At 39.2% G+C, this 16,412-nt stretch overlaps 1 protein-coding gene across 1 annotated transcript in view; it reads right to left on the bottom strand.

Moving 5' to 3' along the window:
- pcdh15a (protocadherin-related 15a) overlaps positions 1–16,412 on the bottom strand; it is a 264,071-nt gene that overhangs the window by 154,778 nt on the left and 92,881 nt on the right. The window contains exons 4-5 of the mRNA XM_059358970.1: positions 10,716–10,730; positions 7,952–8,017 (exon numbers count right to left, since the gene is read on the bottom strand). Coding sequence (XP_059214953.1) covers positions 7,952–8,017; positions 10,716–10,730 — 81 coding nt within the window. The remainder of the gene's footprint in view (positions 1–7,951; positions 8,018–10,715; positions 10,731–16,412) is intronic.

The following is a 16,412-nucleotide window of genomic DNA, read 5'->3' as shown; positions in this document are numbered from 1 at the left end:
AGACCTTCAGCATCTGGAAAGCAGACAGTGTTTACCATAAATTACACTATAAACAAAATAATGGCTTGTTAGTTGAATAGAAAAATATAGATGCACTGAGGTAGCCACAATGAAATGTATGTAGTGTATAATTGAGCCTCACTGGGTGTCCCACCCTCCTGTTTTGCTCTCTAATCCAAGAGGAGCAGGTGCACTAATCCCGCCTTTCATCTAATTATATATTGATGACCTAGCAATCATCGCAACTGGACCTGATGATGGAATTGAGACCAGTGTGTGTATGAGAGAGAGAGAGAGAGAGAGAGAGAGAGAGAGAGAGAGAGAGAGAGAGAGAGAGAGAGAGAGAGAGAGAGAGAGAGAGAGAGAGAGAGAGAGAGAGAGAGAGAGAGAGAGAGAGAGAGAGAGAGAGAGAGAGAGAGAGAGAGAGAGAGAGAGAGAGAGAGAAACAGAAAGAGGAATAGAGGGAACATTTTAAAACCGTAATTAGACATCTGCACAGAATTATAAAAAATAGTGCCCACTCACAAACAGTCCAACTTCACATGAACAGAGGAAAAACAACACAAACACACACATTTTCGAATGCTCGAATGCGCACAAAACAGCAGTGTTGGTTTTATTTGAGTTACAGATTCACAGCTCCACAAAATCAAATTGGCCACTTGGGTAGCTCGAGCCAGATTTGCCCAGATGTTTCCTCTTCTGCTAAAGTTGCAATTATAAAGCAGAAGAGGAAAGTCCTGATCAGCAAAATTAAAGCCAACCTTGTGAGAATACCAAAACGTAATTTTAATATGGCTTTTAATAAAAAGCCATTTGAATCGACTAACTTAAGAATCAGATATTACACATAAAAAAAAAATCTGATGATTTTATTAGTGTTCAACTAGTTTGAGGTTAGGCAAAGAGCATTCAGCTCTGAGGCACAGTGCAAACTCCAGACTCCGGAGTCAGAGGCTTGAGGTTAAGTGTTAGTGCTGGAGTTAGAAAAAGGCTAGTGGGGGTTAAAGGTTTCTCCTCTACTGCCTGCACACTGGCACTGAATGTTGGCACTGGAGTACAGCTCGGAAATGAAAGCAAGGCAAAAATCCAGTACACTGTGCACAAAAAAATGTATTTCCATTTAATAATTTACATGAATTACATTGTAATATGATATTATACTGTACACATTATATTGCATGTAAACCCACTGCAGTTTCAAGAGACAAGGCCATGGGAATCAACTGAACAGTTTGTTTGGTGATAGGATGCATTTTGTTGTGGGTTGATGAAGGAGGAGAAGAAGTGGAGAAGTGGCATTCGGTGCACATTTAATGCTCACAAGCTCAGGTTCAGTTCTGGCATCCTACAGAATGATTGAGCAAATACAGTGACTGGAAGTTCTTAAATCGTCTTGGCTCACTACCAGTTACTTTGGTACATTGAAGGTTCCTAAAGCATTTTCATGAATGGTTTCATGGTCAGGTACCTACATAGAAACATCTTACTTAGTGTGGTCAGTGCAGACTTTAAGTCTGTCCTGAAATACTCACATACCTAAGTATAATGTTTGTGCTGTGTTGACGGATGCAGGCTGTGCAGAAATACAAGGGATGCATCCTAATATATGGTCTCATCCTGCCATGTTGCAAGGTAGCTAACACTACCTAACCTGTCTGCAGTTATCACGTTAATGTAAACACACTTGAATACAGTGTAGAGCGCATATATTCATCTGTAATGAACAAGCCGGAGGAATGACAGGCATTTCACTAAACAGAATGAGTCTCGTTGTGCTTTCCGCTCAATTAAATGTGTATGCAGTAAACAGTGAGACTGTAATCTAAGTCTGCAGAAAATAGACTCAACAAGAAACACTACTGCGAAACAACAATGAATGACTTGGGGGCTGCTGTGAGTAACATAAATAATAATATTAGTATTTTTTTAGTGGATTCATGATTTTATAGTGGGATATCAATAACCTCATCTTAAATGTAGCACAGGTGACAGACTGTTTAAAAATAGCAGAAGTTCAATTTTATATTTATGTGATAAAATTTGTGATTTTCTAAATTCAGGTTCTTGTCTGAGAAGGCAGATCTTCACACCTGCCTTTCATATTCCCTCGGGATTGTCTCACAGGCACAGAGGTGGCTAACATTTAGTTAACTGCTTTCATGATGGAGCAATATGCCTTGCACAGGGATCAAGACTTTCACCCCACATGGCAAAAGGGTTACAAATTATGCCCTTGCTATTTGTTCAGGGCCTCACTGAAAGCCTCATACATCAACTTGCTCCCTGCTGACAACTACTATTGTTTGAAACCAGTAGAATTCAGGACTATGGGTGCTTGAAGATTCATCATAATAAGGCATGGTGCTACGTACTTGGGGGTGTCTAACTGGAAGTTTAGCCGACTGTGGCTAACCTCACGGAAAATGCTACTGGCTTCCAGGTGCAACTAATGGAATTTAAATTACAGACTTCTCATTGAGGTCTGAGGAAGTTCAGTTTTAATGAGGAAAACTGCTGCATTTTATTTGTGTTCGTTTGTGAAATTCAGATTTAATATCCACTGTCCAAAAGAAGCATTACAAATCAAAGACAGTTTCTCTGGGTATAATCACTATCCATATTTTAAGGGTTAGGGGTCTCTGCAGGTGCAAAAATATGCATCATGCAGCAATTTCACCCCGTTCTGGACCATTATTAAAACAATATATAGTACTGTGCAAAAGTCTTAGGCAGGTGTGGAAAACATGCTGTAAATTAACAATGCTTTACAAAGTAGAAATGTTAATAGTTTATTTTTTATCTATTAACAAAATGCAAAATGAATGAACAGAAGAAAAATCAAAATCAAAACAACGTTCGGTGTGACCACCCTTTGCTTTCAATTCTTCTAGGTATTTTTTCCACACCTGCCTAAGACTTGTGCACAGCACTGTATGTGTACAAAAAATGGAAGTAAGGTTGAGAAGGCTGTTATCAACCCATTCAATGGCCACTCAGTGCAAACAAAGCGGTTACATGAAGTCAAAAAGCTGCAGTTTCCTTAAAGTGACACTACAGAACCACTTCTATAAGGTTAGGGCAACAATATTCTGGATTAGGCATAAAGGTTGTTTAAAAAGTAACATAAATGCACATACATGCCAGAAGTTAAGGTGTTACGATGACATGAGCACTGGACATCAGTCAACGGACGTTTTGACTTTTGTTTTGACATAGGACTAGAACCCCAAACTCTTGGGGTGAAAATTGGCCTACCTGCAGGTAGGCCAGGTTACTTTCCCAAATTTATAGGCTGATAACATTTAAAATGGTCAATGGTGGTCATGTAGTGTGAAAGAACAGCCAACATCAAGCTCTTACAGTGAGACTGGAAATGAAGACAAAAGAAGAGCGAGAGAATTGGAGATAAGGAAGGCAAAAGGCTTCAAATGGACTAACGACACAACACGTTAATGTAAAGGAATAAAGCAACAGAGATGGCCGAGCTAATGACAAGCTCGGTGGAGAGAAACAGTGTGAGGGATTGAATTAACTTTAAGGAGAGAAGCTAATGAGTCCATGGTGGCTGAGAAAAACACTCACATAGGCTGGCTCGTCTCATTAATTGTTTAAACCTGCTAACACATTTACCACTTTCTAGAGCTGCCTCCAAGCCCTTCAATCCTAGAGGCAAACAAGAAGACACAGACCTGGTATTTTGCTCAGGAGGGAAAGCCTGCACCACTCTCAGAGAGCTGTAGAGGAGAGACCTTTAAACAGATTGCATGGTATTTTGAATCTGCACTCTATATTTCCTCGGTTTGCCATCATTATAGCAGCATCAGATGTTTTAATGCAGTGTCAACGCTGCTCTGTGGCCAGTTGTCTTGGGTCTAAAAACAGAAACACAGAGTCTAAACACAACATGCGAATAAGACGATGAAAGCAGGGGGTTGACAACAGACTAGAGAAAACAGCTGAAACACTGCAGAAGTTTTAGGTTGCTCCCTTTGTTCGTCTTCATACAGACTCTGGCGCAGTTGTCACCTTACTTTCTATCAGACAAGCTTTTTGCCGTCAACTTTGGTGCAAGTTTAGAGATGAAAAACGAGACAAGGATATTATTTCCTTCCAAAAAAGAATGTACTTTTAATAACGTGAAGGATTGGTCTGAATACATCCAACAACAAAAGGGCATACATTGATGGGAGTGTAAGGAGTGCTGTGTGTCCGCTCTCAGTCTTAATTTTCATAAGAGCCCAAAACAATGTGGGTACTTTGAGGAACACACCAAAACCAATATCAATTTAAGAAGGAGCAAGCTCACCGATATGGTGGCAGATAGAACGAAAATTCTATGTGGATTGTGCATCGATTTTGCATCACTATGGCTATGCAAAGGTCCTCAGAAAGCTGAATTCTTAAGAAAATAAGTATATTAAATAATATTCTATCTCGTCCCAGCTTTTTTGGATTCAGAGTTTTACATTATACTATACTATACCAATTCCTTTTTCTAAAAAAAAATAAAGAACAAATAATACCAAATAAACATCAATAATGTGTGTTCAGTCTCAGTCTATGATAAACATTCTATTATAGTATAAATGAAAAAAAAAATATGATATGATTACTAAATAACCCCATGCCTCATTTTCTGTATAATTATTATCTGTAAAAACATGTTTAGTTGTAGCCAATATCTGCCGTTTTTTCAACAGACCTATTTATTTGTCAAGCTCTAAATTTCACTGCCTCTTATTCAAAAAAGAAAATTCTGCCGTCTTTATTTAGGACTTCTATGGAGATATAACATAATAAATTATGAAGTCCATTCAAATTGAAACTGGACTTAATCACAACCAAATAATCTCCACACCTTTAATGAGAGGCTTGCGAGCTGATAATGTGTCTCATTCTGCACTTTGTCATAATATTAACAGCTTGAGGTGTTAACATGAAGTTTTTATTATCTTTTACTTCAACAGCTTTACGATTGGTGATGACTGCAGCTTTAATGAGAGGCTTATAAAGGATTACTTGACAAAGAGCTTGTCACAACAATTACTGTAAGTCTACTGTACATCGCAGCAGCTATAGGTAAAAGATGGACCTCTGCCAGGGCCAGTACTTGCATTGAACTTGTACTTTAATGAAAAGAAAGAAATCAAATATTAAACATTTTTTTTTAAATCCATTTAATCTATAATGGATGGAAATAGATTTATTCAGACTTGTCTGAGTAGAAAAAGTCCTAAACCCTTCTGGAAAAGGTGCAATAACCAAAGGGATTCCCTGACCACAGACGAATAGCTTCGATTATCCATCAAACCACTTGTTGTGAACAGTCAGTGCAGCCAGGGGCGTAACATTTAAGGTCAAGCATGCATTTTAGTGACTGATACGGTTACTTGCATTGTCAGCCTGTGGAGCGTGTTATACTTTGATTGCCTCATTCTAGTGGATGTCATCCTTCCTCAAGATGCAATGATTAATCAGCATTTAGAGTGAATACCTGAGCAGATACAGCACATAAAAGAATGCCAAATTGACTCCCTTTTATTAAAGCCCTTCAGCTACACTAGTTTCTGATTTCCTATAAGCTGATGCTCAATATGCAGAGGCTTGAGAGGATCCTCACACGCTTCAGGCAACAGTTGATACAAATCGTGAATTTGCAGAGACAAGATAAAAGCCAGGAGACGGCACGCTCATTAACGGACACACTGATTTCCCTCTGCTGTTAGGGGGAGCCCCTCTCTCTCTTTTCGCTCTCTTCATACATAGCTGGCCCTATGCTATGAGATAGAAATCTCTTCAATCTGATTAACCGAGCTCATAGGCTAAAGACGCAAAAGGAGCCTATAGAAAACGAGCTCTGTCTTCCCAGTAGAGATCTATTGTGAGTTAGGCTTTATGTGTTGTGTCTGGCACCTGTCAGTGGGTCTGCAGAAGCAGCAGCTGGGATAAATTAAACATGTTACGCTTCATTTGAGCAACTGGGTTGCCATCCCCTCATGACTATCTGCTTCTTTAAAGTGAAAACCTCGAAGAATAAGACACAGCACGCTGAAATGAAAAAAAAAAAGAAAGGAGCTAGAACCAAGAAAATAGGCTTATTGCACAATGTCTTAGCCAAGGTCTATTGTCTTAACTGAGTCAATATAATTCCACCGACTACAATCAATGAACGCACAACTGTTGATAAAAAAAAACGTGGCATGTTGACAGCTGCAAATGTTTTCATGTTTCTGAGCAACACACCTCATCCACAGGGCCCCGAGACTTCTTCGCCTCTTCAGAATAATGTTAAATTTGTTCTTCTGAGGAGCAAAGAAAAACAGGATTTTAAATGTTTTTCTTTGTCTCTGTTTTCTGACCTTAGCCAAACAGAGCCAGACAGACGGGTGATTATGTTGTTTGCTTTCCAATTCACTGACATGAATGAATATAAAGGCAAATGCTCAAAAAGATGGAATCTTATTACGTGTCATTTGTATGGTTTCTGTGTGACAGAAGAGAAGAGATGAAACACATTTAGAAGGATAATTGCTTTGGTCAATAACGGCTGGTTGCCTGTTTTACATTCCATTACGGGGAGGATGGGCTCTGGGCCGTTTCATCACCGAGAGATAAATAAAAGGACGGTGGAACCAGAAGAGACCCGTATCCCAGGTAAATGAGTGCTTTATGAGGAAGATTAGCACAAATCCCTCACACACAGAGCACCGGCGCATGTGGGGCCAGGGAGGCTTTCGGATGCAGTCTTGGCTACCTCCATCTCACACATTCCCCCGGCAATCGATCAAAGCCCCAAATCATGGCTGCACACAGAGAGGAGGAAGGAGTAGGTGAGACAGTATGACAGCCTGAATTGGAGGCTATTGCTCTGACGAATGGCAGCCTCTTCTGACACACAGCCGCCCAATCATACTCCTGGGAAACAAATATGCACATAAGGTGTATGCATATGTGCACACAGACAATTTCTCCTTCACAACCACCAACAAAGCAGTGCCCGGAGCACATATTGCAGGCAGCAATTGCTGGAGCATCTGTGGAAGAGTATTCTGTATAAACAAGCTCTGGATTCTACCTTCAGTCAGAGCCGCTCATTACACTCTATTAACCTGCCGAACTAATATCTGTAGGGAGAACTGAGTGAGACTAACACACACCTGCTCCATTAAGGGGAATGCATTTCTCATTCCTACAATGAACATATAGCTCCTCCCCGAGCAGCAGTCAGCACTCTGGCACATACACACACATATTTGCACGAACACACAAACTGCAGATGGTTAATGCTCGATGCTCATTGCAAAGAACCATTAAGGTGAGGGAGGAAAAACTGAAGAGAGCTGAGAAGTGGAAACAGGTGATGGAGAGGCCAAAAGAAGAGGAAGAAAGATGAGGAAAGAGGAGTGGAATAGCTGCACCTGACCCACTCAAGTGCTGCGTGTCTGCTATATGCATCAGCGATTTTCTGTACTGCTGCAGCACAAGTATACCACAGTAAAGACAACCTGCGTGGGGACCAGACAACTCATTAATGTAGCCCCATGTCACATCTGTATGACAAACACCATCTGTATTCAGCCACTCAGACACACATACACACACATACTCAGGGAGAGCAGAACAGATACACATACCAAGAACAACCAGAATTTATTTATCTATAATTTAAAAACACAATCGAAATGGCAATCCAATATGTCTGACAAAACATCTCCCATAACCGACCTGCCCCAAGAGATCATCAGCGCTGCGCTATTACGCTACAACACAGAGCAGTCCCACAAGGGGAAGTATTAATATGTATTGCATTACCAAAGCAACAGAGACAATCCCAACAGTGCAATCCAAGACACTTGAGTGCAGAAGCATTTACCATAGTGGAATACAGAATGAAGTGGAACATAACACATAAGTGAGGAGCGTAGGTGGGCAGCTGTTTGGTACGTACCGTTGGGGCTCTCCTCATCAATGGTCACTATGGTTGCAGGGGGGCCTGGCCGGGACAGTTTACACTCTGCATACGTAAAAAGAAAGAGCAAATTAACATCAAAGAAGCTCAACCCCTCTGTGCCTTATTTAAATAATTTACTTAGCAATGCCAACAGTATATTGTGCTTCATGTCAGCTTATGAAAATGACTGCATATAGGAGGGATAAATATACATTTCAAAGGGAGATATTATACTTCTCTATATTTCTTTGACAGGTTGCTTATTTTTCCAGTTTAAGGTTTTACATTTTAAATAAAGCATATGATAAACTAATGCATTGTGAAAGATGAAACTGGTATTTCCCAACCTTTTTGGTTCGAGGTGAAGCAAATTTTGAAGAAAATTTTTGAAATTTTGCATTTGTTTAGAGCGAATAAACAAAGCTGCATAAACATCCTTTGGTCAGAAGATGGCAGTGTAATTTAAGGCTGTAGGCTAATCTGTCAGTAAACAGTAGAAGAAGAAGAGATTACTAAAGAGAGACAAAAAATAGGTTGCTAATCGGTAGAGGTGGGAATCACCAGAGGCCCCATGATACGATTTTATCGCGATACTTGAGTCACGATACGATATTATTGCGATTTTAAGCATTTCGCGATATGGTGAGTATTGCGATACAATATATTGCGATTTTACTGTTTAAAATTACTTATTTAACTGCATTTTGTGTCCACAAAATTAAATTAAATCAATAATTGTTTTGTCAAATAAGACAGTCTTTTTATTTCTCCACAATGAGAGTCAAACCCACAGACTGACCAACAAAGTATTCAGTCAAACTGAACTGAACTGATATCAAACATGCAGTGCAACGTTTGCTCCGGTGTGACGTTCATGTTCTGCTCGAGTCTAAAGAACGTGAGACAGACGCTTCCAGTCATCTGTCACACAATGAGCCGTTATAGTCACATATGAATCTACTGCCCGCGACGTCCACGCAACACAAGTTATCGCAAGTATATCTGCTGTTCCCAAACTTTCCTCAACTTCAAGCTTTACTGCTGTGTATAGCTTTGATACGGCTGTGTCCGTGAAATAACGTCGGAGTCACATACCTGGTTCCAGTGTCTTTACCATGTAGCTAAAACCATCGTTTCCACAACGTTGTATGGCCTCAAGTCTTTGCACATGAAGCAAGCAATGGATTGTGTTATTTCCTTAGCGCGTCCTGAATTGAGAGGCAGTTTTGTCGGCTGGTTTCTCGGTCGCGCTGATGTAGCGTTAGCTTTGGCGTCATCAGTTGATGCTATCTCAGGATGGTGCCGAGTTAGATGAGCCCGCAAGTCCGTTGTATTCCCCGAGTATTTTATTTTCATGCGGCACTCCTTGCAAACTCCATGTGTCATTTCTATCTCATTCGTCCCTTCCTTGTTAAAAAAAAATCCAAAATAAATCCACACGCTTGACATTAACGCGGACGGGGCTCTCCTTATTTATTATCTCCGGTGCCGCCATCTTTGTTGTACCAACTTCTTCTGTCACGCTGACCATCACCTCTACTGACCTCACCAGATTAATACTCAACAGCACCATCTAGTGGATCAAAAAAGCAATTGATTTCATTTTAAGTACCAAAGAATTCACTTCATTTTTTCCATTAATTATGACAAAAAAGTATCGATACTTGGCGGCCATGAATCGATATTATATCGCCATGCAAAATATCGCGATACTATGCTGTATCGATTTCCCCCCCCACCTCTACTAATCGGACAACTATGGCAACTCACGAGAGAAAATGAAGAGAAGTCGTCATTTGGATTCAATTGGGAACCTTTTAATTGTTCTCTCATGTCAGCTTGGAAACAGCTGATCAGTCATGCTAATGTTCACTATGTCAGAACCTCATCGAAAAAATAATTTCCATCTTGCATTTACTGCATTAGCTATTTTTCGAAAAAGACAAAAACCGCCTCAAGCAAGGGTAAAAACTTTTTAAAATAAAAGTCAGGTGAGAAGCAGGGTCATTTTCTCATTTACTTCAATACAATTGGATTTATTTTTGCAGCCAGTGGAGTCAACTCCTGCTAGTAGTACATTTTGCTGTTTATACTGCCATACTTTCATCTAAATAGAATTTTGAATGAAGGGCTGAAATACAGTATTGTCCGAATATAGCCTACAGCAATGCTAGAACAACACTGCAAAAAGGAAATAAAATTTAAAAAACTGACATACAAGCACTGACATTTAAACATTTCATTGGTCTGAAGAAATCAACCTCAACAATATTGTGTCTGTGTCTTTCTGTCATGCCATAAGCTGCCATGTTGACACATCTTTTTATAGCAGGTGGCACCGATGACTGCCACCGTACAAACATCAACAGTAATGGACTGTGCGATACTGACACCAGACAAACAGGGTGGTCAAAGCATGTGGCGACATCATAAGCAGAGCACTGACGAGCATGGCTTCACAGATGGAGGTCACAGCAGCTAGATGGTACGAGCACATGGGACACAGGTAATGGCAGCTTGACAGACAGCAGCAGATGGGGCAGCAGGAGAGGTGGAGAGGAGACAGGAAGAAGGAGATGTGGAGAGGAACATGCGCTGCAAGGCGTCACGCTCTGCAGCTGATGTGAGGAAAGTTCAGGATTAAATGTCTTTCCACGGGGAAGAGAGAAGGGGAGATGTAGGAGGAGGGAAAATGGTGAAAGATAATATAGGAATGTGATGAAACAAAAGGAAAACAGACAACGAATGGTTGCCCTCTTACCCTCATACTGCCAGTCTGAAGGGGTCAGGGGTTAGTGGAGCCAGAGGAAAGCAGAGCAGAAGCATGGAAGAAAAGAAAAGTATGAAACAGTTGGTTGAGGAACAGTTCTGATGTTAGGGAAAGAGACAAAAGATCATTATAAAAAAAGAACAGATATTAGAAAACAGGGAAAGAGAGGCAGTTTCAGGGAGGATATTCTGCAGAAGCCTCCGCTAGAGAAATGGTGTATGTTAGTGAACCACACACAGTTTTTACAAATAGGGCCAGCTGATCTCCTCTTGCTGCCAGTAGCTGCTGGCTGACATTATTCCACAAGAGAAGCAGTGGGGTGCATTACAAATATGAATCAATTTAAAAACTAAAACACTTCCTCTCGGTAAATTAAGTGGTACCATGTGTTCTGGAAAAGGGAAAAACAGCATGAAAGAGCACTGGAACCCGCTATTCGGTATCCCCCTATCACTCTTTCTTGAATTGCTCTGCCTCCATCCTGACAGATATTGAATCTCAAGCAGCTTGCTGTCAGGTGGTGTCCACTTACATTACATGTAATCAGAGAAGAATAGAAAAGAAGACACATGGTCAATGACACCACACCAACAGTCACCACTCTAGGGTTTCACACCCGCCTTCTGTTGCCTGACCTCACCTTTGCACCTGTTGCCAGGTGCATGACAGTGGATAGTTTTCTCATTAAATATGCATGCCCCTGAACCTTTACTAATGTGGTGGTTTAGAAGTGCATTCAAATATCCAAGATAAAAACCTTAGGATGTGATGCTGCTGCTTTTTTAATCATGGTGCAGATACACACAATAATTTGCAATTAAATGGCAATGAAAACCTGAGGCTGTATGAAGCATTTCATGCAAATCATTGACTGCATTTACATATTCTTATTTCTAATTTAAGTCAGTGTCACGAACTGTACTTTTTTTTAAATAAAGAGTTTATGTAGAGCAGATATTTACATCCAAGCGGCGCATCTCATCTTGCTCCGAATGCGACTGTGACTGTGTGGAAATCTTTTCTCTGTACAGGAAGCATACACCACCTTTTCTAATCTAAAATCCTTGGTGAATAATTATCAACACATACTCATCTTTCCCTGCTAATTCCGCAGGTGTACTCACTGTTCGTTTTTAAGAGTTCTATGATTCAATAGCAATTAAAAAGACCTGTACCCATCTGCTGAAGAAATAGCAGGATGAGAGTTTCCTTTAATAGCGACAAAATGAACAGAGCAAGTGGGTCACACCTCGCAATCGGAGACATAAACAACAAGCAACATCAAAATAAGTATGCAAATCTGCTCTGAGAGAAGATACTCTGTGTGAAGTAGAAAGAGTGTGCACATGCGTGTGTGCGTGGAATAAAAGTTACTTGCACTCATTTTGAGAAGCTTTTTAAGGGATCACAGACTGTCTGTTTTGTTAGTTTTGCATATGTGTGTTGAGGCACGAATGTGTGTGTGTGTTGTGCACATGTGCGTGCGTGTTTTTGTGTGTGTAGCTTTAAGTGGTAGTTGTGGCAGAAGGAGTGAAAGATGTGAAGAGTCTGCTTTGAAGACAAAAGGCAGAACCAAGCAGAGAAGAAGAATAGTGCCTCCATTTGCAGTGCCAACGGGTCTATATTGCGATCAGAGCACAAACATATGTTGCACTGAGGAAGTGAGGTGCACACATAGACATGCATGTGAATACACAGACACGGAGCAACAAAGTCTGCTCAGTCATGTTCACTACGATGTTGAAATGATCTAAACAGCTTGCCAAATTTACAACTTTTAGCAGCAGGTGATATTTTCTAATGGCATTCTACATCAAACTTCCCATCCATTAAAAACCCTTGTAGAATAATAATTCACTTCCCATTGGCTCTCTGTGTACAAAAAGGTAGACACAAATCTGCCAAATGTTCCTACCAAATCTCCTGTACACCCCCCTTCTGCAGCTCTCAATATGATAACGCAGGATGAAACCTGCAGACCCGAACATACAGACATACACATTAAACATGCATGATTGGAAAACGACTTATAGAGTAATCCACTTATCCTGAAGACCATGACCAATCCTAAAATGCCACATTATAGCATACATACTGCAGAGGAGAGCCAGGGTTTATATAAAATACTATGGAAATATGGAGTATGTACACATAGAATGCAGAGTAATATGGAAAATGAGGCTAAAGTGTAAATATTAAATCAGTTATGCCCTTCTCAATCTGCATAAGTGAAAGTTGTGTCTCCCTCATGATGAAATGTGATGGAGTGAAAAATGACTAATTGCAACCCATATTTGTGTTTACTGTCAAGTTTTGAACTCGAGTGGCACTAGTAATTTTGATGGGAACAAAACAGGAAGTCAGGTCCTGCAGGAAAGTAAAAGTCAATGTTGAGTTTCTTAAACTTAATGCAATTTACAAAAACAAAAGATTATCAGTTTGAACATTCAACATATTGTCTTTGTACAGTTTTCAATTTAATATACAGTGCTTCACAAATTCATTAGATCACCAGTTTATGCCACAGCTGACCTTAATTAACAGCATTAGAAATTACCAAAGTCATTTTTTATGTTTCTCTAATGATCCATGAATTGTCATATGTACTGTTTCACAAAAAACTGTAAAAATAGTAAAGCACATTATTATTTATTGATTAAGATGAGAAATTATAGTTATTTACTTGCATTTCTGAACAGAAAAACAAATGTTTTAGTTCAAATGTTATTTGCCAATTAAATAACAATAACATTTTAGTTCAAACAAGCTTTTGAAAGATTTCAAAAACAAATACATTTTTCTCGTTTTTATGACAGGTGGTCTAATAAATTTGTTTATTAGATACACTGTATATGCCACCCACATGATCGGACTGTATATGCCACATTATCGGATTCTGTTTTATTTATTATTAAGACATCACAATTTCTTTTTAATTGGACTGTTCATCACGTTTTATGTTAGGTGTGTAATTATGTTATGTACTTATGTCCAAAAGTAAAGTAATGCAACAGATGCACCTTTTTTAAATCGTCATAAATGATAATGATCTTTTCCTAACCCTAACCAAGTAGTAAACAGAACCAAACTGCAACTCTTTCACAACATGTTTAAAAACTACAACAGTTGCTGTTGATCTCCTGCCACCAGTAGGGGCAGTAACTTAGGAAACACTCCCGTGGTTCCTATTAAGGGGTAGGAACAAATTACACATGTGGTCAAATGGGTTGCAGGACTTGATGGATGCTGTTGTTTGAAACAGTAAACATTCAAAAACAATACAGAGCAGAAGGGTGGGAGAGGGGCACCCAAAAAGTGCTCCCAAAAAGTGTTTAACAGTGAGCACATAGAATAAATATATGTGTATTTATAACACATATAATGCTTGTAAAAGGGCAAGGGAATACTTGAGGTATTTTGGAGGTATTTTAATGGAAAAAGCTATCATGATAGAAATCCGCAATACTATTAGAAATAAAAGGACGCTGGTGGTGGAACATCATGTACCAGTGGATGAAATAATGTGTCTTTAACTGTAGGAGTTTGAGGTCAGTGTGTAAGTATTGAGGGGACTTAGTCATTACAAATGAACAATAGTCAGCAGCCACTCAATGGGAACTATTCAGCCTGATCAAGGACACAGTTAACTCCTACTGAATTCTAGCTGCCAAATTCCCAATCACTGAAGTATTCACTATTGGATATTACTTAAACACATTTTAGTGTATTTTTATATCAGTAGTATAAAATGATAATATTATAATTTAACATTTAATGTATGTATAATAGTGTGCATATTTATAAGATAATGCTGCCTTTCGAGACGCTTAAACTCTCATCAGCTGAGATTACATCAGGTTGTTCAAAAGCCAAATAGTTGAGGAGAGAAAAGTAAAGCCCTAATAATTAAGTCCAGATAGATTAGTAGAATGCACATTGTTTGATGTTCATACTATATATGTTGCATTACCATAGGAACAGCACTTCAAAGCCAATAACTTGTTGAAACTTGTTTTTATCTCACACAGCAAGAGCATTGCAAACTTTGGTTTGTTGCCATGCTGCATCCAAGTTGGCTTCAAATGGAATAGATACTGAATGAGCTGAGGTCCTGTGCTTATGCTCAACAAAGAGAGCAGCTTTATTTTTTTATTTTTTTTATTTTTTTGCACTTCTGTATATTTCACTGGCTTTTATGGCTGTAGTGGCTCTCTCCCAGGCCTCAGCTGATGCTCAACAGGCTTTAGTTCAATAAATCCCAGTCGACATTTCTTTTAACAACCTGATCTCTCTGTTCCAAATAAAATGAGTATTGGGCAGGGGTGGGGTGGAGTCAGGGATTTAAAAAGAGCAGAATAATGCCAAATGGAAAAAGCAGCATCCAATCACTTATAGGTAAATAGGGCACAGTACACTTCAGATGCCTATCCGCAGACAATCAAAATCTTCTAATTTTGACCTCGGGGTAATTTGCTCTCACCTCAAGAGATCTTCTCGCTAATCAACCTAACAGCGTTGACTTGAAGCTGTGGAACTTCAATTACAAAATGATTACTCCTCGTCTCACGGAGGAATCAGGTGGAAAAAATGGGTGCAAGCAAGCTTCAATCAATTTGTAGAATGCTTGTGATTGAACAAATCAACATTTTCTCTTGCAAAGCCATGACATTTGAAAAAAATGATGATAGGAGCTCAGCAGAATTTATCAGAAGATGCAAATAAAGCAAAGAAATGCTTGTTTATCATTTCCCCTTTTGAAAAGCCAGCAACTGTTTAAAACGTCCAGAATTTTAAACAAACTCAGACTCAGATTAATCCTCGTATGCAATATTTAAAAGAATTAGTGATCTTTCTTTTTAACTCACTGACAATTCCACAATGGCAAGTTTTCGTTTCAAAATGGCCAATATTACACAATGTATCTGACACAGAAACTACAAAAACCAGACAACAAACGGTACTTAAACGAATATGTGACTAATACTTCTGTCAGGAAAAATAAACAAATCAAAGGTTAACATTTTGATACTTAATCAAAATCACTTCATTCTACAATTTCGCCAAAAAATTGCTTGTGGAAAAAATTAAATTCTGACCTCCCCTGCCTAATTGGGAAGGCATGAATGACCGACAGTCATGTTTCACTATGATGTTTTCACAAAGTTCACTATATATAGCAGAATCGTATAAAATAAACTATCCAAGAAATTCAACATGACTTTCTTTTATTTTATTTTAGCATATATAACTGTGTTAAACTGCACAAAATCCATCTTCTGAGTTCTCCCTACTAGCCATGATTGTACTGTTTTAGTACAGGACTTATATATTGCAGTGAAGAATGAGGTCACAGTGATTAGAAAGTGACAGGAGCAGAAAAACATCCTGAACTTGCTTCAAAGAGTTTATATTGAACTATAAGTTGTTTTAAGGAATGAAAAGGAACTCTTTGTACTCTTATATTGGAGAACATGAAAGCTTTTATATGAACCGCCTACGTTGGTTTTGTTTTTTTCCATACATCATTTTTTCAAATGTGCCAGTCTGACATGTCGGCATCCTCTTAAGAAATTCAAGCCTTTACAAGTCAGCTCATCGACCACTGTATTACTAAGGCAACAACGCTGTGGCGAGATGAATTCTGCTCACTGACATTTATTTTCAAAAGGCATTTTTACCTGACACTCG

The sequence above is a fragment of the Centropristis striata genome, chromosome 20 (genome assembly GCF_030273125.1).
Source record: "Centropristis striata isolate RG_2023a ecotype Rhode Island chromosome 20, C.striata_1.0, whole genome shotgun sequence".
Taxonomy (NCBI): Eukaryota; Metazoa; Chordata; class Actinopteri; order Perciformes; family Serranidae; genus Centropristis; species Centropristis striata.
Note: the sequence above shows the minus strand (reverse complement) of the source record. Positions and strands in the feature narration are given on the sequence as shown.